This window comes from Mytilus edulis, unplaced genomic scaffold (genome assembly GCF_963676685.1).
Source record: "Mytilus edulis unplaced genomic scaffold, xbMytEdul2.2 SCAFFOLD_1015, whole genome shotgun sequence".
In the NCBI taxonomy this organism is placed as follows: domain Eukaryota; kingdom Metazoa; phylum Mollusca; class Bivalvia; order Mytilida; family Mytilidae; genus Mytilus; species Mytilus edulis.
In genome coordinates this window covers 1-27,256 of record NW_027269098.1, presented here as the reverse complement: position 1 = coordinate 27,256, position 27,256 = coordinate 1, and the positions used below count along the sequence as shown (strand labels likewise).

Genomic DNA, 27,256 nt, shown 5'->3' with positions numbered 1-27,256 from the left:
GTTATATAACATGTTGGGCCATTATAGAAAAGATTAGACGAGACTTTATGGTTTTACTGAAATGGGAAAAGAATCACCGAATGACACATAATGGAGGTATTAAAAGTGTTTTAACAGACTCATACCAAAGTTTTAGTATATTGCCACCTGTTTTTCATATAATAATTACACTTGCTCATATATTATGATTGACTTTAATATCAGTCCTGGAACCTAAGATTACATAACATGTCACAATTACGTGTACATGTAATTATACGATTCTCATGTGGAATGGAAGAAACATTTTATTGATCATGAAAGTGAATTTAGTTGTAGAAATCGTACTTTGACATCATTCGGAGAACAGTATCTTGATTTTTTTTTTGCATATTTCAAAAACTTAATTGCTCTTGAGCATTGAAAAGAAGCATAATTTTGATGATCTTGTGATTTCAAATGATTGGTGACAATATTTGACATATTTCAAGATATATGTTTAATTCTTGGAACATTGTGGAAGAATTTCTTTGTAGAAATAGACATAACTAGCACATGATAATCATGTGACTTCAAATGTTTGGTGACATTATTTGACATTTTTGAAGATATGATTTATTGTTGAAACATCCAGAAGAGGAATTACTTTTTAGACATAGACATTATTAAATTAGCACATGATGATCATGTGATCTGTTGTAAAAGTTTGGTCACCTGACTTAGTATGGCCAGAAAAGAGAATATTTACAGTAATGGGATACAAGATGAGTCTTCTTGTCATGTCTGTGATCCTAAAAAGTCATCCTGTAAGGTAAGGATATATAGTACTCATGTATGAGGGCATGGATTGGGGAAGTGGGGGTCATTCCTTATACTATTCTTAATTTTTCTCTATTCTTTATATTTTAACACCTATTTTTTGTTTATTCTAACCCCCCGCCCCATAATCCCCTTTTAAATAAGGGGTGGTATACTGTTTTACCTCTGTCTTTCCGTCTCATGAATGTATTCGTAGCATCTTTCTCAGGAACTACATCATATGGATTTCTAAAATTTGGTTTCAGGGTTCATATGAGTCAGCTTTACTCAGTGTGTTAAGTGTTTTCAGATTCCTCACTCAACAAATTCCTGTTTACCAAACACTTACATCTTTTTACACTTTTAAAACCAAGAGTTGCGGCAGTGGTATCATCAATGAACAGTAGCTCACAGTTTCACTTGTTCTGTAAGTTTTACCCATTTAGGGCCATCATTTTGTACTCTGTCAACCCTGTCCAGACTCTCTTTAATGGAACTTTTTTCGTGTACAGACATCATATGGTTGTCTGATGGTTGAATAGTATTCCCATCACATGCTATAGGGTCCTTTGCTTTCATTTCATTTAAATTTAAAAAAAGAAACATTCAATTTTAAGTCACTATGGCCAAGGTCAAGGTCAAAGTCACTAAAAAAAGAGACTACAATTTGTTGGAAAGGTTGTTTAAGATGTTAAATCAAATACATCATATATATGGGATTACAAATTACTTGGATATATATATGGTCACATAAAATGAAGATTTGTAGGTCACCATGTCAAAGGTCTAGGTCATATTTACTAAAAAGTGAAATTGTGTAGAAAAATTCTGAATGCTTATTCAATACAACATGTAGAATTGCAACCCTAACTCTTAGAGTGAGAAACGTTTTGTTTCCATGCTCAATTTAGTAGTGAAATATTGTGTTCTTAAATTAGCCTATAGCTATGCTTCTTACCAAAGAAACCAAACAGCTCCAAGTATTAATTAACCAAAATATTAAAAATAACTTTTAAAAGAACATGAAATAAAAACAATTGATTTGTTTCCTTTTGTTTAAGTAAAGATAACCAACAACGATTTGTGTATGTTCCTGCTTGTAAGAGCATAGGAAATGTCATGATCCTACGATAAGTTTCCTGAGGAAATTACGTCTCGTACTCAAGTGTTGTTATTACAAACAAAGGTATTGAATATAACAAAGAAATTGTTTCATTTACGAAAAATCTGTTCAAAACTGGGGACTTTGATTTTATTTCAAGTTTTGATATAATTGAAATAACCGTTGAAAGAGTGATAAGGGGAGATAATTCCTTATGGGGTTGTGAATTGAAGGAGATATTATATATATACATAAAGTATTGTAAAATCAGTTTGGATTAAAAGGAAGTTGAGCTTGGATTTATCTGTTTAAACAATTGGAATTTGAATCAAAGCAAGATTTTTATTCTGTTCCCCAAGGGAGATAACTTGAAAAATATTGTGATTCCTTGTGCAACATAATTGTGCATTATTAAATGAGGGAAAATCATACAGGAATGATGTTATTATGTGTTAAAGTTTGAATGCAGATAATTTGATCTTGGTGGAAGTTTTTTGGTTTGTGCAAATTGAATTGGATTCTTTAGATGAAAAAAAAAAGAAAAAACAAATTATTGGTAGTGGAATAATTAATTTAAGTGCAGCTTCAAGAAAATGAAAAATTAGGAATGCATAAATATGATCAAAATATTTTGAAATATATTGCTATGAACATTAGTCATGTGTTAGTTGAAAATCATCAATAATTCTGATAAGGCTTAAATTAAGTTTAACAAAAAAATTATAAAAAGTTAGATGCATGAATAAGATCAAAACAGTTAAGGGGTTTATTATACTATGCTTGCAGCTCAGTGCAGAATTTTGAAAAAAACAATAATTTTGTAAATCATCATTTAGACTTCAGCTTAAAGAAAATATATAAAAAGTTAAATACATGAGTAAGATCACAACATTAGAGGAATATGCAGAAGTTCGAAATTATCAATAATTATTTAATCATCCTTAAGACTTCAGCTTAAAGAAAATATATAAAAAGTTGGATCATACCATTTTGAGAAAAAATTGCTATGCAGAATTTTGAAAATATCAATAATTAGTTAAGACTTCCGCATCCATTCTTAACCAAATTGTCCCTTTGAAATAGACATCCACTTGGGGATTGATGTAGAAATATGTATGTTTCTAAGAATCAATTGATGTAGTGACTTAGAGGATGATTCAGTATACATCAAAATAGTTATCGACTCTCTCCACAGTTGTATAAAGATAGGAGATAAAAAACATTGCATATCAAAAGGGTAATTAACCCGTCAAAATTTATCTCACTGGAGGTTTTCATGGTCTGAAATATTCATGATAATTTGATAAATGAAATGTGTAAGAATTCTTTTAAAAAGTGAAATAAATTCTAAAATTTGGCTCTTAAATTGAAACTAATCTATGTCATGCTCCTCAAAAAATTTAAATATTTCACCTAAATATTTTTTCTTCTATTTGCTATTAGGGAGGGGTTGATGCATTAAATTTTTTGAGATTTGCCAATTTGTTTATATAAACCAGGGTTTACAAGTTAACAAGGGCCTGTACCGATATCCTGATTAAAGTGATGGGACTAATATATATGCAGACCTTTTGTTAATCAACTCAATTATTCAGCTCCCCACTTATCATAGTCAAGTCTAAATAATATTAATCTGAAGTTCAGGAAATTAAAAAAAAAAAAAATTCATGACAGGCACTTTAAATTAAGGGAAGGGAAGTTAAATTTTGCAGCATTTATATATATCACTGCTTGTGCCAATATAAAGACCCTATGTTTAGCTAACAGCATTTTGTTTATAAGGGGGTTTCAAACTGAGTAGGTCCCTATGGCCCATGCATTACTTAAGTAATAGATTCCTTCATTCAGAAATGATTCATTCAGTCCCTTAAATCTAGTCCTATATAAGCCCCCACATCCCCTCAAATAATTTCTATGAACAACACTCCAAGCTCCAAGTAGATGAAATAAAAATGGGCAATCGATGTAAATCATTATGTCAGAACTTCTTTAATAAATATTTATAATTTAACTGAACGTAAAACAAGGATGAATTTTAACATTTAATTAGTAGTAAGAACATGATGACGTCATAATGTAACATTTTTGGCATTGTCTAGATAAACATAATCTATGGTATTTCAAGGCAATGAAGTCACCCTGTAATGAAATAGAAACTCTCTCTTGCTTTCAAAACCATAGATAAACTGTAATGATGCCAGTAAAGGGCTTCTTTGATCAATTTGAACAGCAAGTAAAAGTAGAACAAATTTTAGACGGTTAAGAAAAGTCAGAACATGATGACGTCATACGCCAACATCATCAGCATTGTTTAGCAAAAATCTTTGGCATTGTCTAGATAAACAGGTTATCTTTTGTATTATGGAACTATGGAAGTTTCTATCTCCTTCAAGGACATTGCAGCATAGAAACTCCCTTATGTTTTTATAACCAAAGATAATATAATGTAAGGATGTCAGTATTTTGGGCTTCTTGGATGTATTTTAACTGACTGTTTAAAGAGCAAAGAATCGGGAGAAAATCCCCCTCTTTTTCAAAACTATGGATAATCTCTAAGGATGTCAGTCTTTGTGGTTCTTGGATGGATTTAAACTGAATGTAAAGAATCACTAGATATGATCCCATTAAGGTTTTCAAAACTAACAGGCTTTTATTTAAACTTGGAATTATTTTCAATTATGCAATTTGCAAAATTTCTTGTGCTAGAATGAATTCCATGTTTATTCTGTATCATAATGTTTTGAGTGATACAATGTATTTTGTATAGATAGTGTTGTGCACGGCACAGTGCATTCTATTGAAAACGTGCTATTTTTTTTGTAATAGGTTGTTCTGTGCGCCGCACAGAACATTGCAATACAGATTGAAAAAAACATGGAATTTCAGTGGCGGATCCAGAACTTTTCCTAAGGGGGGCCCGCTGACTGACCTAAGGGGGGGTCCGCTCCAGTCATGCTTCAATGATTCCCTATATAATCAATCAAATTTTTCCCATGAAAGGGGGGGGGGGGGCCTGGGCCCCCCCAGGGCCCCCCTGGATCCGCCTATGAATTTATTAAAAAATTTCAATCACAAGAAATTATACAAATTCCTTAATTGAAAATAATTCCGAGTTTAAATAATAGCCTGTTAACTATAGATTATTAGTAAAAAGTCAGTGATTTTTGAGAGAATTTGAACTGAATGTAAAAAGGGCAAAGAATCACAAGAAAATCCTCATCATTTCCAAAACAATATAGATAATAAGTAAATTTATAAGGAGGTTCTTGGAAGAAATTTAACTGAATGTAAAAAGAGAATTAAGAATCACCAAAAAATCCCCATTATGTTTCAAAATCAAAGATAATCTTTAATTATACCAGAACTTCTAACTGAATGTTAGAAGAGCAAAGAATCACGGCAACAAGGATATGTAAACAGAAAATTATTTTAACAAGAATTTAAGCTGAATAATCAATAGTAGCTTTATACATGTTGCAGAAGAAACTGTTTCCTATTGACGTCTGCTTGAGTTGTTGTAATTATACAAACGTTACTTAATTTTGTTACTTAATTCATGTTTATTTCAGTTTTGAATTAGACATTGAAATTCATTAACGAAAAATGTCTTGAGTGATCTTCGGGAAGTTCGACAATATAAATGTCCTTTAAATTTCAATCAACTTGATTTTTATCCATTTACTGCAAAATTAGTTAAAAGTATCATGTTTTTCAGTTGACATCTGTAGGGTATGCATGTTGCAGAAGATCTTTCCTATTGACGTCTGCTGGATTTGTTGTAATTACACAAACATTTTCATGTTTATTTCAGTTTTGAAGACGTTGAAATTCATTAAAGAAAAACGTCCTGAGTATCTTCTGCAATATAAATGAATCCTTTACATTTTAATCTACTTGGTTTCATGCATTTTAAGTATAAATAATTTTGTTAAAAGTATTGTGTTTTTCAGTTGACATCTGTATGATATGTCAGGGGATTTGTATTAATGTTTCCTATTTTATTAGAGTCACCAAATATAATGAAATGTGTACTTCCCCATTAAAAGACATGAAAAAGTAAAAATTTTATTTTAAAATTCAGTACTTTCATAATTAATTACTGTAGTTTTGAATAAAATGAAATCATTGAAAAGGAAATAGTTTTTATTTCTTGGGTATATTTTTATCGGTAATATAAAATAAAAGAAAAAAGGTTATTTAAAATCAATTTGAGTGGGTGGTTGGAAGGCTTCTAAAATTATTATTTATAGGGATAGTGGGGTTGGAACCAAGTTTCTTATTCAAATTATATATATATATGTGGGGTCCAGTGAAAAAAGTGCCTTTTAAACCCCAAAATACATCTGATTTTCAAATAGCCTTGTATGAAGATGATCAATAACTTAAGAAATTTATTTTACAATGATCAGGAAAAGATATAAAAATAAACACAGGAAAGAAATAATGAAATGAAGACATAACATTCAAATGTATTTATAGGAAGGCCGTGGAGGAAGAAGGATGATATAACATAAGTTCTGTGTCTTTGATGTTTGACCGAGAGTTTAAATGTGAATTTCCTGTTTGACACTGATAGTTAAAAGTAAACATTTTCAGTTTTCTGTTGTTTTTTTTTTTGTAAATTGTTCTTACTGAATGGATATTTGAAACAGTTTGTTTATCTCAACATTTGGCAGTATATATTTCTGAAAATTGTGAGAATCAACTGGAAGAAACAGAAACTGTTATTATAGCTCTGCTTCATAGATTGTGAGGCTTTCAGAATATTGACATTGTATTATACATTTACAGTTAGAACTAAAAAAGAGAGACACTTGGTCGTATCACCAAATAGTTTATTCATACAGTTTTGGTATGGTGTGGTAATTAATGAAGCAACCAAAGTATTAATAATGTTATTCTTTTCATCTTGAAAAGGTAAAGATTTGGACAGCTGAACTTGACATAAGTGGTTTAACAAGAAGCACTTTGTGTTGGTGTTAATGATAAAACAATAGAAACTTGAAGCAGCCTTTGAAAATATGTAACAAGTTAACTTTTCAAAGAACCAATATATGTTATACATTGTACTTGGTACTGGTAATGCAAATATAGAATTGAAAACTGACAATTAAAACCAAATGACACTTAAACAGAAGCAAGAAATTCAGGCACAGTATTCACAGTAGTCATCAGTTCGAAGTTCAAAGTTTAACATTGACAATGTCTTACTATTGCCTTGTTGATAAACAGGGGAAGTTCATCCATTCTCGTTCTGTGGAGGAGAAAAGTGATATTAAACATAGACCACCGATAATAACTTGTAAAAAGTCTTGGTCAAGTTTCGACTTGTCACCGTCCAAAGTTAATCATACATTGTCATCATCAAAGGATCAACTTCACAGTGGTTCAGACTTAAAGGTACATAAGTATGTTAGTATCTATCATGTCTATAGGAAATTGATACTGAAAACAATTCATGTTTAAAAGAAAAGTACTTTTAAAAGTGCTCAGTCATTTCCTCAACACAATTTGTGTGTAGTTATCTTATATTTTACAGAGGGCTGTAGTACTTGAGTATATAATGTTTAATGTCCTCAAACATTTAAAGTGTCAATGAATGGTTATGGTTTTTGGTCCTCATTCTCAAGTTTCCTGTGTATTTTTTCTGGTTTTGTTTCATCTTTTTGTTGAATTATTTTGCAATGGCTCTTTAACTGATGAGTATGGAATATGTCCCCTAAAGCTTGGTTAAACTTGACTCTCTGACATATCATTAGCTCATCAATAGTCAGTTCCTCTGTTCTGAAATGAATTATTAGATATCTTTCTCTATTGATAAATTATGAAAAATATTAAGGAAAAGTAAAGGTCCCAACTCCCTTTAAAGGCAAAGCTCAGGTTGAAGGTAGGTATATTCACTATACTTCGATGAATTCACTATACTTCTGTGGTTCTTAATATTCGTGGAAAATTTTAATTTTATGAATATTTGATTTCTTGGATTTGCCAAAGTCTGCTTTTACTTTCAGTCTATTATAAATGTATACATCATATACGAAATTGTTATTCCATGAGTTTTTTTTTTTTTTGCTGCCATTTTGGTCATTTATTATAGCTCCTCATAGATTATCAACTAATTATACATCCATTAATGGTCTTTATGGTCTAAGCATTCCTATAGTATAGTGGTAAATACAGGATAGCACTTAATTCTGAGGCATAAAATTTAGAAAGTGTTATAATCTTTACTCAGGAACTGAAAAATTATTGTAATGTGATTTTATAAAATACAAGTGTAAAGAATTTATTATTTAGTGCAAATAACTACAAAAACAACCACAGAATAAACCACACTTAATATCGATAGAAGTATGGCCAAATATTGTGACCTAAAAGGTCGAAATCAAAGATTTTAATACTTTTTATCTTGATAATTATATCCGTTAAGTAAATAAATTAGGTTCTTAATTTAAGTAGCTAATATTCTATGTTAAGGTATTAGAACAGCTGGAAACTACATAAAAAAAAATCAAGATTTCTTAAACTGGAAAATACAAAACAAAATGTTTAGTTGTGGCTTAATAAAAACAGTTCTAATTTAAAATCAAGACTTTCCTAAAAGTGCTCTACAAACATTCCAGTATTTAATCATGTACTATTCAAATATGGAATTATTGGTATTTCTTGAAATTGTCAGACTTAATGAATGATTGTTACTCCAAAGGTATCATGGTAACTACATCTAGTTGATACACACAATATGGTAGCACATGATATCATTCTGTTGCTGAAACTAAACATTTTGCATATTTTCATAGATGTCCAGTGTATTACAGTTACTGCAATGTTATATCTGAAAACTTGGCAAATCAAAATCATCAGAAACCCGTGATGGATTCATTAACACATATAAGAAGTTTAAATATCCCATACATCTAGTAAAAATTCTCTGTTGATGGATTGATTGATGACTGTTTAATCTCCAGATTTAAAAATATATCTGTCTCAATCACTGATGATAACATGGTGTTCTAAATGATGTGAACATGACACCTGTTTCCTTCTAAACTGACACACTGAACCAGATTTTAAACATGGTAACTCATGATAAATATAAGAAGATGTGGTATGAGTGCCAATAAAGAATTTATTATTATATATATATTATTATAACTCTACATCCAAGTCACAATTTGTAAAAGTAAACCATTGTGGGTCAAAGTACGGTATTTAACATGAAGCCTTGGCTCACACCAAAGAACAAGCTATAAAAGACCCCAAAAATTACTAGTGTTTTAAACCATTCAAACAGGAAAACCAGCAGTCTAATCTATATTTAAAAAAAACCTAGAAACACTTAGGAAACACATCAACAAACGACAAACCACTGAACATTAGGTTTCTGACTTAGGACAGGTGCAAACAAATGCAGCTGGTTAAAACACTTTAATAGGTCCCTCCTTCATTCTTATCTATTTTGTAGGAACAAAAATCCATCTTCCCATTTACTGACTGACACACTGAGCCAGATTTTAAACATAATAGCTCTTAAATAAAGGTAACAATAGTCATTCCTCCTGTAAAATTTCTCCTCTACCTAAGCTCTGACCTACTCTTTGTTCTAACTTTTTAATAGTGTGTGCTTTTCTGATAAGTTGCAATTATCAGTTTCAATGATTTGACCAAGGGAGTGAACCTACGAATTACCATACATGAAAGTACCACCCTTTCATCAAGGCAGTTGATCCTCTGTGATGTGAGGTACATAGAAAATTTCTCTTCATAAATATTTTCTTTTTTAGCTCCACCTGGCAGCATTAACTTCATTGAAAGGGGAGATTATTGAAATCAACAACAGACTTCATCGTGTGATAAGTGAGAGAGATGCACTTGAAAAACAACTCAACAAATTACAGGTAATTTAAATACTAGTAATGTTAAAAAGAAATCCAATTACATAAAAACATTGAAATCCGGACTAACCAAAAGAGAGGAGAAAGATAGCAGAGGGTCATTCAAAGTTAAAAAATAAATGACATGGCTAAAAAAGGAAAAATAATAAACAAAAAAGCAACACTACACAAAAGCCAACATAGAAAACTTAAGAAGGAGCAACACCAACCTCACCAAAAACTTAGGGGAATCAGTGGCGGATCCAGAACTTTTCCTAAGGGGGGGGGGGGGGGACCCGCTGACTGACCTAAGGGGGGGGGGGGGGGCCCGCTCCAGTCTTGCTTCAATGATTCCCTATATAATCAACCAAAACCGGGTAATAAGTCTTATTCCGTATGGCACATTACGGAAAGAGGGTACATGATTGTAGTAACATCAACACGGAAATCATGATAGGATAAGCCCTGAAATATCGTATCATCCCGAATACATATACTCCTTATGCAAGCGCTGATGGTATGTTGCTACATAGAAATATACATAAATGTCCTCCCTGACCAAAGGTTCTTAAAGGATAAGTAGAGAATCTCATATGGCTTTTTCAATATCGCATCTGTATCAACCCGAGACACCAATATAATCCCAAGAGCTCTGCTCGAGGGATTATATTGGTTGAGGGTTGATACGGTGTGTGATATTGAAAAAGCCATATCATAAACACTTTATTATATATACATATACCTCAAGTGTTTTTTATGTGACATGACGTCATACAGATAAGGAGGTTTGAAATGACGTCATACATATTATAGGTTTGACATGACGTCATACAGATTAGGGATTTGATAAAGCCTTTGCAACAGTGACTGCATTTGATGACGTGACGTCATACAGATTAAGGGTGTGATAAAGCCTTTGCAACCATGCTGATATCGATATCATCACGGGTGGCTGATACAGCACGCTTGTAAATGATTGTATTACACATACAATTTATCTGTATTTACTACTAAGTATATATAAATATGCATAATGCATACATGTACTTATGAATTAAGGCCACAATTGTTTACCTATGGTCTAATCTCATTAATCAATTATAGACAATTCAAGGTAACTTGGAAAAAAATAATTAGATTGGGTAGGTTGACAGTAAGCGTCAACTGCTATGCATGCATCACTCACTGTTCAAATTTGCACTCGGTCAAAATATAGCACATCAGTTGATTCTGAGAAGATACTCTACTCTGAAGTTAATTATATTGGATTCTGAAAAGACACTCTACTTTGCAGTAAGCTGCTTTGTTTTCATTATTTGATTAAAAGTTACCATAGTCTTTGTATTATTTTTAGACTGATAAACTTAGGCAGCAAAGAGATTTTGAGGATAGACTGGAACAAACAACTGGAAGATATGAAGAGAGGATAACCGAACTGCACAGTGTTATAGCTGAACTAAGGAAAAAGATAGAGAGACACCAAATTAATGTCATTAGGTATAAGAATTTTTTTAATGAACTGCAAGCAGATAGAAATTGCATGAAATTTAGATAGTTAATTAGCAAAATCCTGGTATTTTTAACTAAAGGGTAGTCTGTTATCATAAGTCTAATACTGTAAATTCATTTTGAACTGTGTTTACCTGTAGAAATCTATAATCAGATATGAGGGGGAGGACAGGGGTAAGGGAGACAGGGAGAAAGGGGGTAGGAGAAAGGAGAAAGGGGGTGGGAGAAAGGAGAAAGGGGTTAGGAGAAAGGAGAGGAAGACTGGGAGAAAGGAGAAAAAGTTGGAGAAAGGAGCAAAAATAAAAAATCTCTCCTTTTAAAAAATGATCTAATATTTCAAGAAAAAATATCTCAAAAGGAGATGTTTTATTCTAATCGGAGAAAGGAGAACGGGGGTAGGAGAAAGGAGAAGAGGGGTGGGAGAAGGGAGAAGGGTACCCCCTGTCCTCCCCCTCAGATATGGGTTGTGCCTTTAGACAATTTTGGACAAAGGAAGATTACTCAAATTCAAAATAAATAATTTGCTTCTGACAATATGTTTCATTGGTCAATATCTATATATTAGGTTCACATTGCAAAATTATAATTTAATGTTAGTTTCAAGTTCACATTGCAAAGTTATAATTTAATGTTAGTTTCAAGGTCACATTGCAAAATTACAGTGTAATGTTAATTTAAAGGTCACATTGCAAAATTACAGTTCAATCTTAATTTGAAGGTCGCATTGCAAAATTAAAGCAACCTTTTACACTCGCTAATAAGCACTTTGATTCCTGATATACACAGAGTTTGATATTCACAGAAAGCAATGTATACACTCAGTTCTGTAAATTTTCAATTATGATTTTCTTTTGTTTCTTTTCAGAGAAGAAGAAGAATATGAAGAATCAGACCCAGGAGTACAGAGTACAAAGAGTAATAATCCCAGGAGTATTGATGACAATAATCCATCTCAGGCTGCTAGTGTGGGTAGGTGTATAGTAGTTATATTGGGAATGGTGTATGTTGTGTGTGATTTTATTAAATCACTAAGCAGTTTAGGCATTATACAAATTCACTGTAACATTTATATCTAAAAAACAAGATCCTCAATTTTAATGCATTATGATGGCAAAAACATCACATAGGATTGTTTTTGAAATATTAAAATACTGACAAGTGAGAAATTTCTCTTGACTTTTTTGTTATTTTCTTAATTAATATCACTGAAACGTTCCTTCATCCCTTATGTAAATTTGAAATTTCGAACATGAAAACACTGGAAAAAACCCTATTGACATGGGTTGTTGGATAAAAAATGCAAGAAGTAATACCGCCCAAAATAGACCATTTTACTGTATCAGCTGCAAACAATTTAGAATACTTATAGATAGATATAAGAAGATGTGGTATGAGTGCCATTGTGACAACTCTCCATCCAAATCACGATTCGTAAAAGTTAATCATTATAGGTCAAAGTAGTCTTCAACACGAAGCCTTGGCTCTCACAGAACAACAAGTTATAAAGGGCCCCCAAAAATAACAAGAGAGTGTACAACCATTAAAACGAGAAAAACAACAGTCTAATAACACTATATAAGAAAGTACTTTCTGAGATACATTTATGAACCATATCAACAAACGACAACAACTGAACTAAGGAATTATCAAAGTGTTTTAACTTGTCATTTTATAATGGTCAATTGCTTTATATTCATAGGAGACATTGTTACAAATTTAAATGAGGAATTGTCTAGAGTTGTATCTGAACTAGAGAATGCCATCGATGAAAGAAAGAACAGTCCTGAGGAGGGAGATGAAGATGAAAATGTAGATGAAATACAACAAGGGGTTAATGATGGGGTCGAGGAAAAGGCTCTAGAGGTAAGGCAGAAACTGGTAGAAATAAAATGAATTGAAAAATACCTGTTAAAAAGCAACAACTTGATAACTTTGCATAAGAAAGTGACTCAGTTGTAAATGAAATAGGCAGAACATAACAAGGTGTCATTCAAAACTAATTAATAAAGTACAAACTGAGAACACTCTGACAAAAAATTGGAAAACCCCCCAAAAGAAACATCAAGAAGAAATCAAAGAGCAACGTACACCCCACTAAAATCAGGTAGTGATGGCAGTAACCATGAATTAACAGCAGATATTGCTCTTCATACAACACCTGTCTTCTATAAAATATGTTAATAAGTAAGATTAATGATAAGGCATCATGCAATAGCAGATTGTTAATTTACCGTTATCTTAACCTAAGTCATATTTAACTCATTTATTCGTTTTACTTCAAAAGCAGAAAATCAAACAATTAAATATAGAACCTAGATCAGTGAAATTGGCAAAACACAACAAAATGAAATAACCTACTGCATACCTCCATGATTTTTTCAGGCTTGTAAGCTGAAGAATGCTTTTGACTTTGATCCAGAACCCCCTGAGGTACCCCCAAGAGGACTACGCCCTGCAACATTCCACCCTCCACCCCCACCCCCTCCTAATGAGTACCCAGAGCCAGCGTACTTACAGGAGGAGATCAACAGCCTTAAGGCTGAGACCTACATCCTACAGGAACAGATAGGAAAACAAGAGGCTGAATTGAACCTACATAGGGCTGCCCTTGGAAGTTTACGTGAAGAGAGAGACAGATATTATAGAAAAGTATGTAGTTAATTTATTCAGTGATGAAATCTATGTTGACTAAAAAATCAGGATGATGTTTTTAATTGGTCAGACATATACTTTTAAAATAACACAAATAATGCACCTTATTATACTATACATAGTAGTTTCACAATTTTTTTTTATAAACTTATCATTTTTAAAGCATAACCTCTAAATTGATGGAAAGTTTGAATAAGAAATTTTCATTTAAGTGATGACAATGGAGATTTCAAATAAAAATATATGTGTGGTTCCAGTTACCAGACCAACCTTAGTGTAAACCCCCTGACCCTAGAAAGTTTTTTTTTCATTTCTGAATATTTTTTTTTTTCGAACAACCAAATTTTGAGGATTATGAATTTAAATAGTCAAATTCATAGATTTGTGTCATCTGTATTCCCATCGGAAGTATCTGTTATGGCTAAAATGCAAGAATACATAACAGAATGCAACAAAATTAACTAAAAACGTAACATGACTATTTCACAACATAAAACATGTATAATGGCGAACTTCCGGTAGTGGCGTGTATAATAACGGAAACAATTTCTGTAAACCCGATTTTTTCCAGATTTTGACAATCCAAAATAAAAATATAAAAAAGAAATAAATAGAAATTGCCGACTTACTGACCCTATTTTTTAAAAGTATGTAACTGGAACCACACATATATTTTTATTTGGCCTCAGAAAAGAATTCAATTAAAAAACTTCAATCATTTCCCGTGTTTTCAGCATGAAGATACCCACTTTTTTACAGATTTGAAATGTTTTCTTTGTTTTTTGGTATAAATATTTTTTTTTTGAGATGTTCAAAACTAAGGAAATCATTTTTTTTTTTACAGAATTAAGTCCATTGGAAATTGTGTGTCAAAACTTGGACTCATTTCAATCAACGTTTTTTAAAAAGTTAAATGCAATAGAAACTCCAAAGAAATTAATTGATGATGTGCATTTCTTTAATTTCTAAGTATATATTATCATTTAAAGAATTAGGTTAAAAAATATTCTTTCCAAGAAAAAAAATATATTGTTGATTGGCACTTTTTCATACCCAGAATCTATTTCAAAAAAAAAATAAAATAAGGATGATTTATTTTGTAGTGGAAGGAGACTTGTAATAAAGTACAAACATATGATTCCTCAAGTCCACAACAGAGTAGGACATCCACACCAACAAAATCACAACATTCTGCTCAATCTGGTGAAAGGTAGGTACCAGTCCTCAATAAATTAGGACCTCTACACTAAGTCTCTGTATTTCATTGTAGTATATAAGATAAAATGGATAATGAATCAGCATTGTATCTAAATTTTGTATAATTATACTGGGCACTTGGTATAACAATGGTGTTTCTAGCATGCTAATTATACTGTAATTCCACAAAACAGGGGAAATGGTCATAAAAAGGGTGTGTGTGACAAATAGATTTTTGTGTCATTTTTGCAGTAAAATTGTTAGATTGAGTCCAAGTTGCAATCAGCATTGCTGTAACTGTAGTTCTGAACTTTGTCTTAATTGAACATTGTTATTGGGGAAAATCTTGAACTTCTAAAAATTACTTTAACTATGTGTGTGTTTTTATGCCCCACCTACGATAGTAGAGGGGCATTATGTTTTCTGGTCTGTGCCTCCGTTCGTCCGTCCGTCCAGTTAAAGTTTTTGGTCGAGGTAGTTTTTGATGAAGCTGAAGTCGAATCAACTTGAAACTTAATACACATGTTCCCCATGATATGATCTTTCTAATTTTAATGCCAAATTATAGTTTTGACCCCAATTTCATGGTCCACTGAACATAGAAAATCATAGTGCAAAGTTCAGGTTAAAGTTTTTGGTCAAGGTAGTTTTTGATGAAGTTAAAGTTACATCAACTTGAAACTTAGTACACATGTTCCCTATGATATGATCTTTCTAATTTTAATTCCAAATTAAAGTTTTGACCCCAATTTCACGGTCCACTGAACATAGAAAATGATAATGGGAGTGGGGCATCCGTGTACTATGGACACATTCTTGTTTTGTATATGATGTACTCTTTCAATCAAATTACAAAGATTAACACTATGACGGCTATCTAATTTTACAAAAATGGATAAGATATTTATAAAAAAAATCTGGTTGACCGACCCATTGTCTTATTTTATGATTTATAGGAGTGTTCATGCTGAGCAAGCACCTGTGGCTAAGGTAGCTGAGCTGAAGAAACTGAAGACTTGTGCCAGTGAAAGACAAGTGTTAGGACCAGAGATGAGTTCTGGGGCTGTAAGTTCTATAAAGTACTTTTAAATATGCCTCAATTTGGTCCTGAAAATTAATAATCTAACATCATTGGTTGAATTTTAATTGTTTAGGATGTTGATAGCCAATCATAATGTTTTGGTGTACCCTTTTTAAAAATATTACCCAAAATTCATCAGATTCTGAAATGGCCAATTACTGTTTAGCTGATTAATTGAAAATGAAATAAAAGTATTACCATGGTCCTCAAAGTCTAAGATTACTTAAAAATTTGACACTACATGGAAAATCTGGTATAAATTTTTTTTTTTTAAATTGTTATTACTGGTGTCATATATATTTGATAATTGAACTATTTATAATTGTATATGTAGATGTTTATTCAATGAAATTGAAAAAAACACTGAAATGAAATTTAAAAAGGTGTTTTGATGCCCAACATATGACCTTGTTTAGGTAGAAATCAACATTACAACAACTAAAAACAATACATATATTTCAGATTTGCAAAAATTTCTACCAAAGTCTGTAACTGTTTGAAAATTGAACAGTGTTAAAAAGACAAAAAAAAATAAATCATTTGTTTCATGTTCGAATGTTCCAAAATCATTCAAAGTACATGTTTATGAACTCTTTCATAAGATTGATTTCTATTTGATGCAGCTGATTTGACAAAAGGCAGCATTGGTATTTTGTTTTTAGAAAATATATTTTAACAGGATTTGATCATGTTATCAGACAAAGTCGCTTTTATCAATTTCATATTTCTGTGACATAAGCATGATAAGACAAGGATGCTAAATTGATAAAATTACCGCAAATATTTCATCAATATGTTACTAACAAATGAAACCTCACAATAATTGACCCACACTTGTATTTAATGAATGGCTATTATCTATTTTGAATTTATTGAACCATAAAACTAATTTTTGACTCTTCACATTGAATAATCTGCGAAGGCGGATTATGTAAAATGTGAAGAGTCAAAAATTAGTTTTATGGTTCAATAAAAATCAAAATAAATTATTGCCATTCATTATAAATAAATTTCTATAAAAAATAACGCTCAAAGAAATTTTTATATGATGTATATTAACAATAACAATGTACACACATGTTGGAGTATGAATACACAACGTCAGAGTGGGCGTGTCGCCATCAAAATTGACAACATTGAAAATAAAACTAATAATTTTAACCAATCAGAAGACAGTAAAAACACCAAATTTATTTATTAAAAAATATATCAAAAGTACCAAAAAAAGAGGCAGAAGATATCAAAGATGATAACTCAAAAGTCCAAAGAGAGACAGACATAATAGGGGCAAGATAGAAAAACTGCTGAAAGACAGAGTAAAACTGATACGCTAATAACCAGGGATGATCTCATGTGCTCATGGCCATCTTAGATGTTTAAGTTATGTTGAAAAAGTTATGTTGAAAATATAAAGTTCAAAACAGTACAGTTTAATGCTTATGGTTTTTTTTTACAATGAATTTGTTTTTAATGAAAATATGTATTGCTTTTAATTAATATATTAAATTACTTTAACTTTATTTTCCCTTATATTAGTTTCCTAAAGATTAATAATTGCTTTGATTTGTTAATAATATGCATATTTTCATTTATTATTCCAGTTTCCCAATACAAAGGTTGCTGAACATTTATCCCACGGACTACAAGAGTGTTCTAACATGCAGGAAATCGTACAGAACATTTATACCAGTGGCTCTGAAGTCATGGATAACCATGTCAGTGAATTTGAAATCGAATTTGAACGATTACAGAGTAAAATTGATAATTTGAAATCTCAGAACGATTTGTTGTGTTTGACTTTAGACGAGAGTAAAGCCATGACAGATCGTTTAACGGTGCTAATCGGGAAATATGAATCTAATGTGACAGCTTTACAACTTGCCGTGAATTATTCCGATCAGGCGATGGAAGTTTACGATACATTGGTGAATTTAGTTGAAAGTGAAATGGCCATATTGGCTACAAAGTCTTGGAAACCTGAAGGTAAAGTTTAAATGATTTTGAAAAAAAATCAAAGAATCTTAGGTTAAAGAAATAAAGGTATTAGTTACATGTAAGAAGAAATAATGGTTTTTTTTTCAATTGGGATAGAAACTAAATATGCTGTAAATTCAGAAATTGTTATGTGCATTTATTATAATGATTTTTAAGAACAAAACTTTGATCTAAAGATCAGAGGCACTCAATAGAAAAGTTCCCTATTCATTGTTCCAGAGAAAAAATCAATAGTGTTGGAAGAAATAAGAAGATGTGGTATGAGTGCCAATCAGACAACGTTCCATTCAAGTTACAATGTGAAATGATGTGTAAAAAGTAAACCATTATAGGTCGAAGTACAGTCTTCAACACGGAGCCTTGACTCACACCAAACAGCAAGCTATAAAAAGCCCCAATCTTTATAAAAAGGCATGGGGGTAAATATAGTCCCTCCATTTAGTAAAAGGTCATGAGGGTAAATATAGTCCCTCCATTTAGTAAAAGAGCATGGGGGTAAATACAGTTCCTCCATTTAGTAAAAGGTAGATATATCCTAATAAATAATGGTTTGCACTATATACCTTGCAACGGAAATAAAATATATTTGAAATAAGTTTTCCTGACTTTTGACAAGTTAATGTAGAATGTTTCTTCGTCAAACTCAATTGATATGCCATAGAACTGAATATGCATCAACTACTTTCCACTGGACATTAAGCAAACAACAATCAATCAATCAATATTATGGAATATACAGAAGATTCAAATAGTATGAATAACAATTGCAGAAACATTACACACAGCTATTACAATATAAATACTTTATAAATATAGGAAGATGTGGTATGAGTGCCAATGAGACAACACTCATCCAAGAAACTACTTTACTAGTGTAAAACCATTCAAACAGGAAAAGTTGTAAGATAAAAAAAAACATGCATATTTCAACATGTTCAATACAGTGATCTGGAAGGATTTTTTCTCAATGGGCCCAGGGCCCCCCAAAAATAAATTCAATAAGCCATTTAAAAAAATAATGGGCCATGTTGTCCAATGAGTGGGCCATTTGAATTGACTTAAGTAAAACAAAAATAAAAAAGTATATCAGCAAAGAGGTGGTGTTACTTACCTTTATGATTCTTACTAATATCATGGATATTGTTCCTGTGATTTTATTAATTTCAATTTCAATGAATATACAATACTTCTTCCTAACCGGACAATATTTAAGATAACCTATATTTACAATTTTAAAACTGGTACTGTTGTCTTGGTCTTGTTCATGTTCATTTTTTATTTTTACATTTAATTTGGGTCTTCGTCAATACCATACTTATTCCAGACGTTCCATATTAGAGGACGTTTCTGGCATTTCCTCTGCACTTCTTGTATTATTATAACTTGATCACGATGACAAGAATAACAGTAGAGAGTATTAATTAATTCAAAGAACAAAACAACAATTCGGTGAAGTCATGATTTCAAAATGTCAAAACGAGCCAAAGACCAAAAAATGAAAAGGACAGTTTAGGGCCTTTTATGGAGACATAAACTATATTCATAAAAAGGCTTTGAGATTTTTCAATCGAAATAATAGTAAACTAAGCTAACTTAAAAGATTATGATATGAGAAAAAATCTCGTCTGTACTAGCCAAATTTTACAAATTTAAAGTTGTTTATAAAAAATTATATCATGAACGATGGTTAACTACGTTTTTTTGGGTAATCAGTTAAACCGCATGGTTCTATTATTACCATAGGAAAACACCCGAGACGTCTTAAAAATATATAAGTGCTCCTATCATTGGAAGAATATTACACAGTTGTGTACACACACATGGCGGCACGGAACACGATCAGAAATCCATAGGGCGATTTTTAAACGTTTCGAAATGAAGTGAAAAAATCGTGCGCCACGTAGGCGCTTATATTTGTCACTCTATGCGCCATTTCTCGTCGATATGCGCAATAGGTGCAGGGCGCACGTCCTTCCCAATCACTGCAATATTATTATTGTTGTTTTCCCCGATTTGTCTCATTAATTCTACATGTTCTAGATCACATGAATGAACCACTTTCCCATAAACCATAACATTTCATGAATAAAATTCAGTGAGGAATTTGTAATAACATAATATTGCTTTGCAGGTGAACAAGAAGATAATACTGTGATAAAGAAGGCCCATGAGCACAGGAAGATGTCAGAGAGTGCAGCACGACATTTACTACAGAAGTTAGATAGGACAACAGGGGTACATCTGTCAGTCATCACACAACCCTTTGACACACTAAGGTATTTATGACTACAATTTGCATATTTATATCTACAGTGTTTTCCTTTTTTCACTAAGGGAAGGTGGGTGTTTTAAATAATCACTTGCAAACCAGGTGGTTTTTTTTTTAAATGTCCACCCGTTTTTTTTTTAATTTACTGTGGGTGCACGTAGGGGTCACAAAAATAAAGATTAGTATAATATTCACATTTAATGGAGTTGAACAAACATAAATAGACATAGTCATATTAATTGTCAAATATTCTTTGATTTGATTTTTTTCAACAATTTATCTCTCTTCTTTCATTTACAATTTTATGTTTATATTTTTGGCCCATAGAACAGTAGTATCCTTCCTCTGTGACTATAAACCATTTGAAGTCTTTCTCATATTTGTCTTCACTTGCGTGTCTTTTTCGTTGATTTTTGTTCAATTTCCACAACTTCAACATTACTATCAATTTTATTTAACTTATTTGGTCTAGTATTTTCTTTATCATAATCGTCATCTGCCTTTCTTGTACCCCTATTGATAAATGAAAACATTGAAATTTGACGATTGGACGCCATCTTTGTCAATGAAAACAAATCAGCGAGGTGCGATTAGTATTCAAATTTAAACGGTACGGAACCGAAAAAAATCCGAAATTTGAAAAAAAGCCGACCACCTCCTAAAATCGAAAGGTGGTCGGCACACCTGGCTTAATTGCCGAATGGAAAACACTGATCTACCACAAACAAAGATTTTGGGGTTGAATAGGAATTTCCATGTGGATGGGACTGTTTCTGTTAATGAGCCACAATAACATAACCAATCAAATTAGGCGAGATAAATATTGATGAAAGTTATCAAAGTAGAACAGTACCTTAGTAAGGAATATAAAAAATAAGGATTGTACTGTTATACCACTGTCCCAGGTTAGGGGGAGGGTTGAGATCCCGCTAACATGTTTAACCCCGCCACATTATTTATGTATGTGCTTGTCAGGAGCCTGTATTTCAGTGGTTGTCGTTTGTTTATGTGTTACATATTTGTTTTCGTTCATTTTTTTTTTATAACATAAATAAGGCCATTAGTTTTCTCGTTTGAATTGTTTTACATTGTCTTATTGAGGCCTTTTATAGCTGACTATGCGATATGGGCTCTGCTCATTGTTGAAAGCCATACGGTGACCTATAGTTGTTAATTTCTGTGTCATTTTGGTCTTTTGTGGATAGTTGTCTCATAGGCAATAATACCACATCTTCTTTTTTTATATTAAAGGGTCCCCTGTCCTCAGTTCCATTGACTTTTTTTATAAAGGATCCTAGTTTATTCACTTGTGTTGGTCTTTTTATGCCCCACCTACGATAGTAGAGTGGCATTATGTTTTCTGGTCTGTGCCTCCGTTCGTTCGTTCGTCCCACTTCAGGTTAAAGTTTTTGGTCAAGATAGTTTTTGATGAAGCTGAAGTCCAATCAACTTGAAACTTAGTACACTTGTTGCTTATGATATGATCTTTCTAATTTTAAAGCCAAATTAGACTTTTGACCCCAATTTCACGGTCCACTGAACATAGAAATGAAAGTGCGAGTTTCAGGTTAAAGTTTTTGGTCAAGGTAGTTTTTGATGAAGCTGAAGTCCAATCAACTTGAAACTTAGTACACTTGTTGCTTATAATATGATCTTTCTAATTTTAATGCCAAATTAGACTTTTGACCCCAATTTCATGGTCTACTGAACATAGAAAATGAAAGTGAGAGTTTCAGGTTTAAGTTTTTGGTCAAGGTAGTTTTTGATGAAGTTGAAGACCAAACAACTTGAAACTTAGTACACATGTTTCATATGGTATGATCTTTCTAAATTTAATGCCAATTTAGATTTTTTATCCAATTTCACGGTCCATTGAACATGGAAATTGATAGTGCGAGTGGGGCATCCGTGTACTTAGGACATATTCTTGTTTATATATGTATGAAAATAAGGAGACATGGTATGATTGCTAATGAGAAAACTATCCACTACAGTCAAAAATTAAGTGGATGTAAGCAATTAAAGACAACCATACAGTTTTCAACCATGAAAAAAATCAATTATGTATACTTGACTTTAAAAGGCTCTTACATGCAAAATAGTTAAACAATTCAATTGAGAAAACTAAGAAAGATGAAATGTACAACAGAACAATTTATGAAAAATGAATAAATCTGTCTAACATATTAAAGGGGGATAATCAAATTTTTTACTTCTTTGAATTAATTCACATTGCTAGTTAGATTGTCACAACCATTTGTAGCTTCAGAACCGTAGTGCATATGGGTCCTTATGTTATTTTGGACTATTTGCGGACCATAGATTGTTGAGAGTTGTATGGTTGAATTTTAATGTACCTTTATCAGTATTGCAAGAACCTGAAATTATAACAAAAAAAACAATAGTAACAAAGTCCCCCTCAACAAATATACTTTTTTTAAAACTTTTTTTTAACTTTTTTTTTTTTTTTATACATCAAATGGATATACATTCATATATTTCCTACAACATTTGTTGCAAAAAAAAACACCTTTACATCCTCTCACATTGATTTTAATGGAACAGTCCTCTTATTAAAATATTTTATATTTCTATTTTTAGTATCAGTTCTACGACCAGTTCTATGGACAGTGATGTTAGCAAAATAGAAGAGTCCCGGTTACGTGAATACATACACAGACTGACGACAGATCGGGCTGCCATTAGACTAACTGTGGCTGACTTAGAGAGTATACATGTAGACCCTCCTGCAATGGAGACGAGGAGAGACACACAGAGATTTGATCTTGAGAATGCTGTGTTGATGCAGGAGTTAATGGCTATTAAGGTGAGTTGGATAAATACTTTTGAATTTATTTTACAGTTTTGATATTTTCACATTTCTATGTCAGTCCTTCAATAGGAGTTTTAATCAAAACTTTACTGATTGAAATCTTGAATTTACTTATTTATGTTGTGCTTGCTTGTCCAAGTACCAGGATGTCCTACAACAGAGAAGGTAACATTAATTCTAGAGTCAGAAGTTGGTAATATGAAAATTGACTATTTAAACTATAAGTACATCATATTTCACGTTAACCCATGGTAGCCAATTTAAGTGGTTTCCTTGTTTTAATGGAACATTAAATTAGCTGTTGTTAGAATTAAAAATATTTTCTTTGTTACAGGAAGAAAAGGCTGAATTGAAATCCCATAATTATTTATTAGAAAAGGAGAAACGATCGATAGAGTTACGACTGAGTGGGAAAGAGGCTCAAGAGCAGGCTTATTATGTACAGATAGAGCATCTGAAAGGTGAAGTAAGAGATCTAGAACAAAGATTGACAGACAGGAGGAGGAATCAGGTATTATATTATCTTACTGCACCATTACCTTCTACCACTCCTTGGGGGCCTCAGTGGCCAAGTGGTCTATGTAGTTACTGCTGTAATCAAAAGTCGGTCAACACTAGGATTGTCAGGATTGTAAAAATATATGATAAAATTTTGGGAGTAAAAAGTTTTTCCAACTTTTTCTTCTTTTTCGGCTAGGAAAATGTTAGTTTCTGTTTATATGTAATCAGTTATACCAACAGTTTCACCACACCATCAATTTAGTATACATGTTGTAATACTTTTACTTAACCATGTGCTCAAAAGAGTTAAAGTTGTGATTTTCAATTTTGACCTGTTTCCTCAACTTTGGCTCACAGTATATAGGTAGCAGTCTGAAATTTGACTAACACAACTGTGGTATTTCTGAATATTTACCACTGGATGTAAAACAACCAACAATCAATCAATCAATCAATCAATCAATCAATCAATCAATCAATCAATCAATCAATCAATCAATCATACAGAATGCACAAATCATTGAAGACAAGAAAAACACACAATTTAACCAATGTTTTTTATTCTATTCTTTTCAGTCAGAAGTTGTGTTGAAAATAGCTTTAAGACAGAGAAATTTACTAAAAGACTTGATCATGGGTACCTGTAAAAGATGTATTTTAAATATCAAAGTTGACTATTGGAACCTTTTCAGTTTTAGTTTGATGAAAAACATTGCTCTAGAGATTATAGTTGTTTGTACAAAATAAAATTGTGAATGGAAATGGGGAATATGTCAAAGAGACAACAACCCTGCCAAAGACCAGACAACAGCCGAAGGCCACTAATGAGTCTTCAATGCATATTTAAAATGCAACTTCCCATCCAGGTCACTATGTATAAAAAGTTAACAATTTTAAGTCAAAGTATGGCCTACAACATGGAGACTTGGAATAGCAAGCTTAAGGGCTCCAAAATGACTAGTGTAAAACAATTCAAACAGGATAACCAACGAGCTAATCTGTATAAAAAATGAGAAACTAGAAACACTTATGAACCACAACAACAAATGACAACTACTGAAGAACATTCTCTGAAATCATTGTCATCTTTCAAAATAAAAGAAATAACATGATTCTCTTCTTTTTTATTTAGACAGGTGATGATCAGCTGTCAGCTACAGACATGTCAAGTGATTTAACTAAGGACTATAATGAGGCCCTGAGAAGGGAGAAAAAAATGAAATCCAGAATTCATGAACTTGTGTTAGCTTTAGAAAACTTGTCAAGAAATTCTGAAATTCGACATCAACAGTCGACAGAATTTGTGAATGACTTAAAACGAGCCAATAGTGCTCTGATCTCAGCTTTTGATAAAGCCAAGAAAAAATATCAGAGTAAATTAAAGAAGTTGGAACTTCAAATGCAAGGATTAACAGAAAGATATGAAACACAGGTAAAATAACAAGCAGGAGTTATCTCTCTTTGTTGTATTGATTGTTGGAATATAATGTGATAAAGAGAAATAAATAGGTGAATAAAAAGAGATTTGGGTTTATGCATGAAGACAACAATCAAACAACACAAAAAAACTGTTTTAGTTCAAAAGTTTATAGTAAAATTGATATTTTTAAAAATAATTGAAAGTACTTGACAGTTTTAAAAAGTTATAAATCATTTATTTGAAAATCATCAGTTCTTATTGTTGATGATTCATGTGTTACATTTGATTCCAATCTGTACACTTCTAAGGCTATTGCTATAGTGTGGCTGGGTGTGACTTACCTGAAGAAATTGCAACCAATTAACAAACCCTACCTCATATCAGTGTATTTGAAAACAAGGATGTGGTATCTGCCAATAAAATCACAATACATTTAAAATCCAACCAATATGGATGTAAGCATCCAGACAACTTTTGATGTTATCTTTTAAAAATATAATTTTCTACATAATTGATCATCCACAAAATCTGTAAAAATCTGTGAAAAATGGCACACAAAGAATCAATAGTAATTGACTCATATTTATACTTTCATTTTCATTTTCGTTGTTACTTTTATTTTGTCATAGTTTTAGTAAAAGTAATTATATAAAGTTAAGTTGATGCAAACATCCTATCTTTTGTTGTAGATACGCCTAATGAAACAGAAGATATTAATGTTGGAGGAGGAGTGTAGAAAAGTTCCCCTCAGCGAGACGTCTTTATAACACAAGCTTTAATGTCATGTGACTGTGATTAAACTTTTATATTGTGTCGTAATTAAAATCATGTATCATCAAGAGGTGGAATATTTTCAAAGTTTCAAAACTAGAACCATGCATTGCAATTTATCAGCAATCTTGTTGCCTTTATCCAATGTTTCTTAAATATTTAGCTACAAATATTAGAAACAGTTAACTATACAAATTTTTATATGTTATGGATGGCTTTACTTAGCCTGCACAATGAAAATTTAGTAATAATCATTTAAAAAAACCATTTAAATGACACAAAAGATAGAATAGGAAACTAATCACTGTATGGAAAGATGTATTATGTACGCTTGATACACAGTTACTTGATAATTCTTCCGGTATGTACAAAATAAACATTCTTCTATTAAGAGAACAGAATGCTAAAATGATTTTCATTATTGTCAAAATGCATTACAGTTTTATATTCATCTATGACATATTTTTAATATAGATCTGATAGAGTGTGCTTTATAAATCCAACTTATTTGTTTATTTTTTTTTAATTGAAAGAATTTTATGCAATAATCATTTTTCATTTCTCATTATGCCTGTGAGCAGTTGAAACTTTACTATGCATATTATTTAAATTTTTGCTTTGCTTTTTGAAATTGAGAATTATATCTTGTTATTGCAGTAAGTAAATATATATACAGTGTTTTGATAGTTTAAGATGTTTTATTTGATTTTTTTTCAATTATATAAAGAGGAAGGTATTATAAGGTTCCTTTTTTGGCTCCTTGAATTACAATTTCAAAAAGCATTTTAAATCTGTCAAATATAGGTCTTACAGATATTCATAACAAAATATGTCTTTTGCATACACAAGAAAATGCCTGTACCAAGTTAGGAATATGACATTTGTTAGATGTGTATGAGCTTTTGATTTTGACATTTGATTAGGGACTTTCCGTTCTGAATTTTCCTGGGAGTTCAGTATTTTTGTAATTTACTTTTTAAACATCAATATTTTTTTTGAAATGTCTAAAATATTGGCCTTCAAGCATTAATCTTTTTGCATTAAGTGAAAAACAGGCCAAAAAAGTCTAAATAGTCTCATTTTGAATTGTTTTTCATTATTTTTAGATATGATCAAACAGCCTTACCTGAAATTATATATCCAACTACAAAATGTAGTTATTCAAAATGTATGTGTGAAATGGTCATTTTATAGTCAAATTTGTACATTTCAGCATGTTAATGATGTCTTAGTGACTTTAAAGTGTCCATATTATATAGATTCGATCATTAATTT

The 27,256-nt window shown here is 31.6% G+C and overlaps 1 protein-coding gene across 6 annotated transcripts; it reads left to right on the top strand.

The window, feature by feature from the left end:
- The first annotated feature begins 479 nt into the window (after window positions 1–479).
- On the top strand, window positions 480–27,004 carry LOC139509571 (colorectal mutant cancer protein-like). 6 transcript variants are annotated; one of them, XM_071296187.1, is made up of 15 exons: window positions 1,941–2,376; window positions 6,289–7,279; window positions 9,664–9,777; window positions 11,108–11,250; window positions 12,128–12,231; window positions 12,962–13,125; window positions 13,645–13,911; window positions 15,018–15,124; window positions 16,068–16,176; window positions 17,794–18,175; window positions 20,319–20,463; window positions 23,058–23,283; window positions 23,624–23,800; window positions 24,923–25,222; window positions 25,900–27,004. In XM_071296187.1, exons 2-15 carry the CDS (start codon window positions 7,082–7,084, stop codon window positions 25,975–25,977), a joined length of 2,514 nt encoding a protein of 837 aa, XP_071152288.1. In that variant the 5' UTR covers window positions 1,941–2,376; window positions 6,289–7,081; the 3' UTR covers window positions 25,978–27,004. The 6 variants fall into 6 exon arrangements, with proteins under 6 accessions (XP_071152292.1, XP_071152288.1, XP_071152287.1 ...); XM_071296186.1 differs by having other exon boundaries at window positions 1,956–2,376; window positions 6,359–7,279; XM_071296189.1 differs by having other exon boundaries at window positions 1,956–2,456; window positions 6,359–7,279.
- The last annotated feature ends 252 nt before the right edge of the window (window positions 27,005–27,256 follow it).

What these genes read in the sequence shown, in the direction of transcription:
- LOC139509571 (XM_071296187.1), top strand. Translation starts at nt 7,082, where the DNA reads ATGTCTTACTATTGCCTTGTTGATAAACAGGGGAAGTTCATCCATTCT. An exon ending in ATCTCAGGCTGCTAGTGTGG is followed by an intron (nt 12,232 to 12,961) that starts GTAGGTGTATAG and finishes TTATATTCATAG; the next exon opens with GAGACATTGTTACAAATTTA. An exon ending in AGGAGTTAATGGCTATTAAG is followed by an intron (nt 23,284 to 23,623) that starts GTGAGTTGGATA and finishes TCTTTGTTACAG; the next exon opens with GAAGAAAAGGCTGAATTGAA.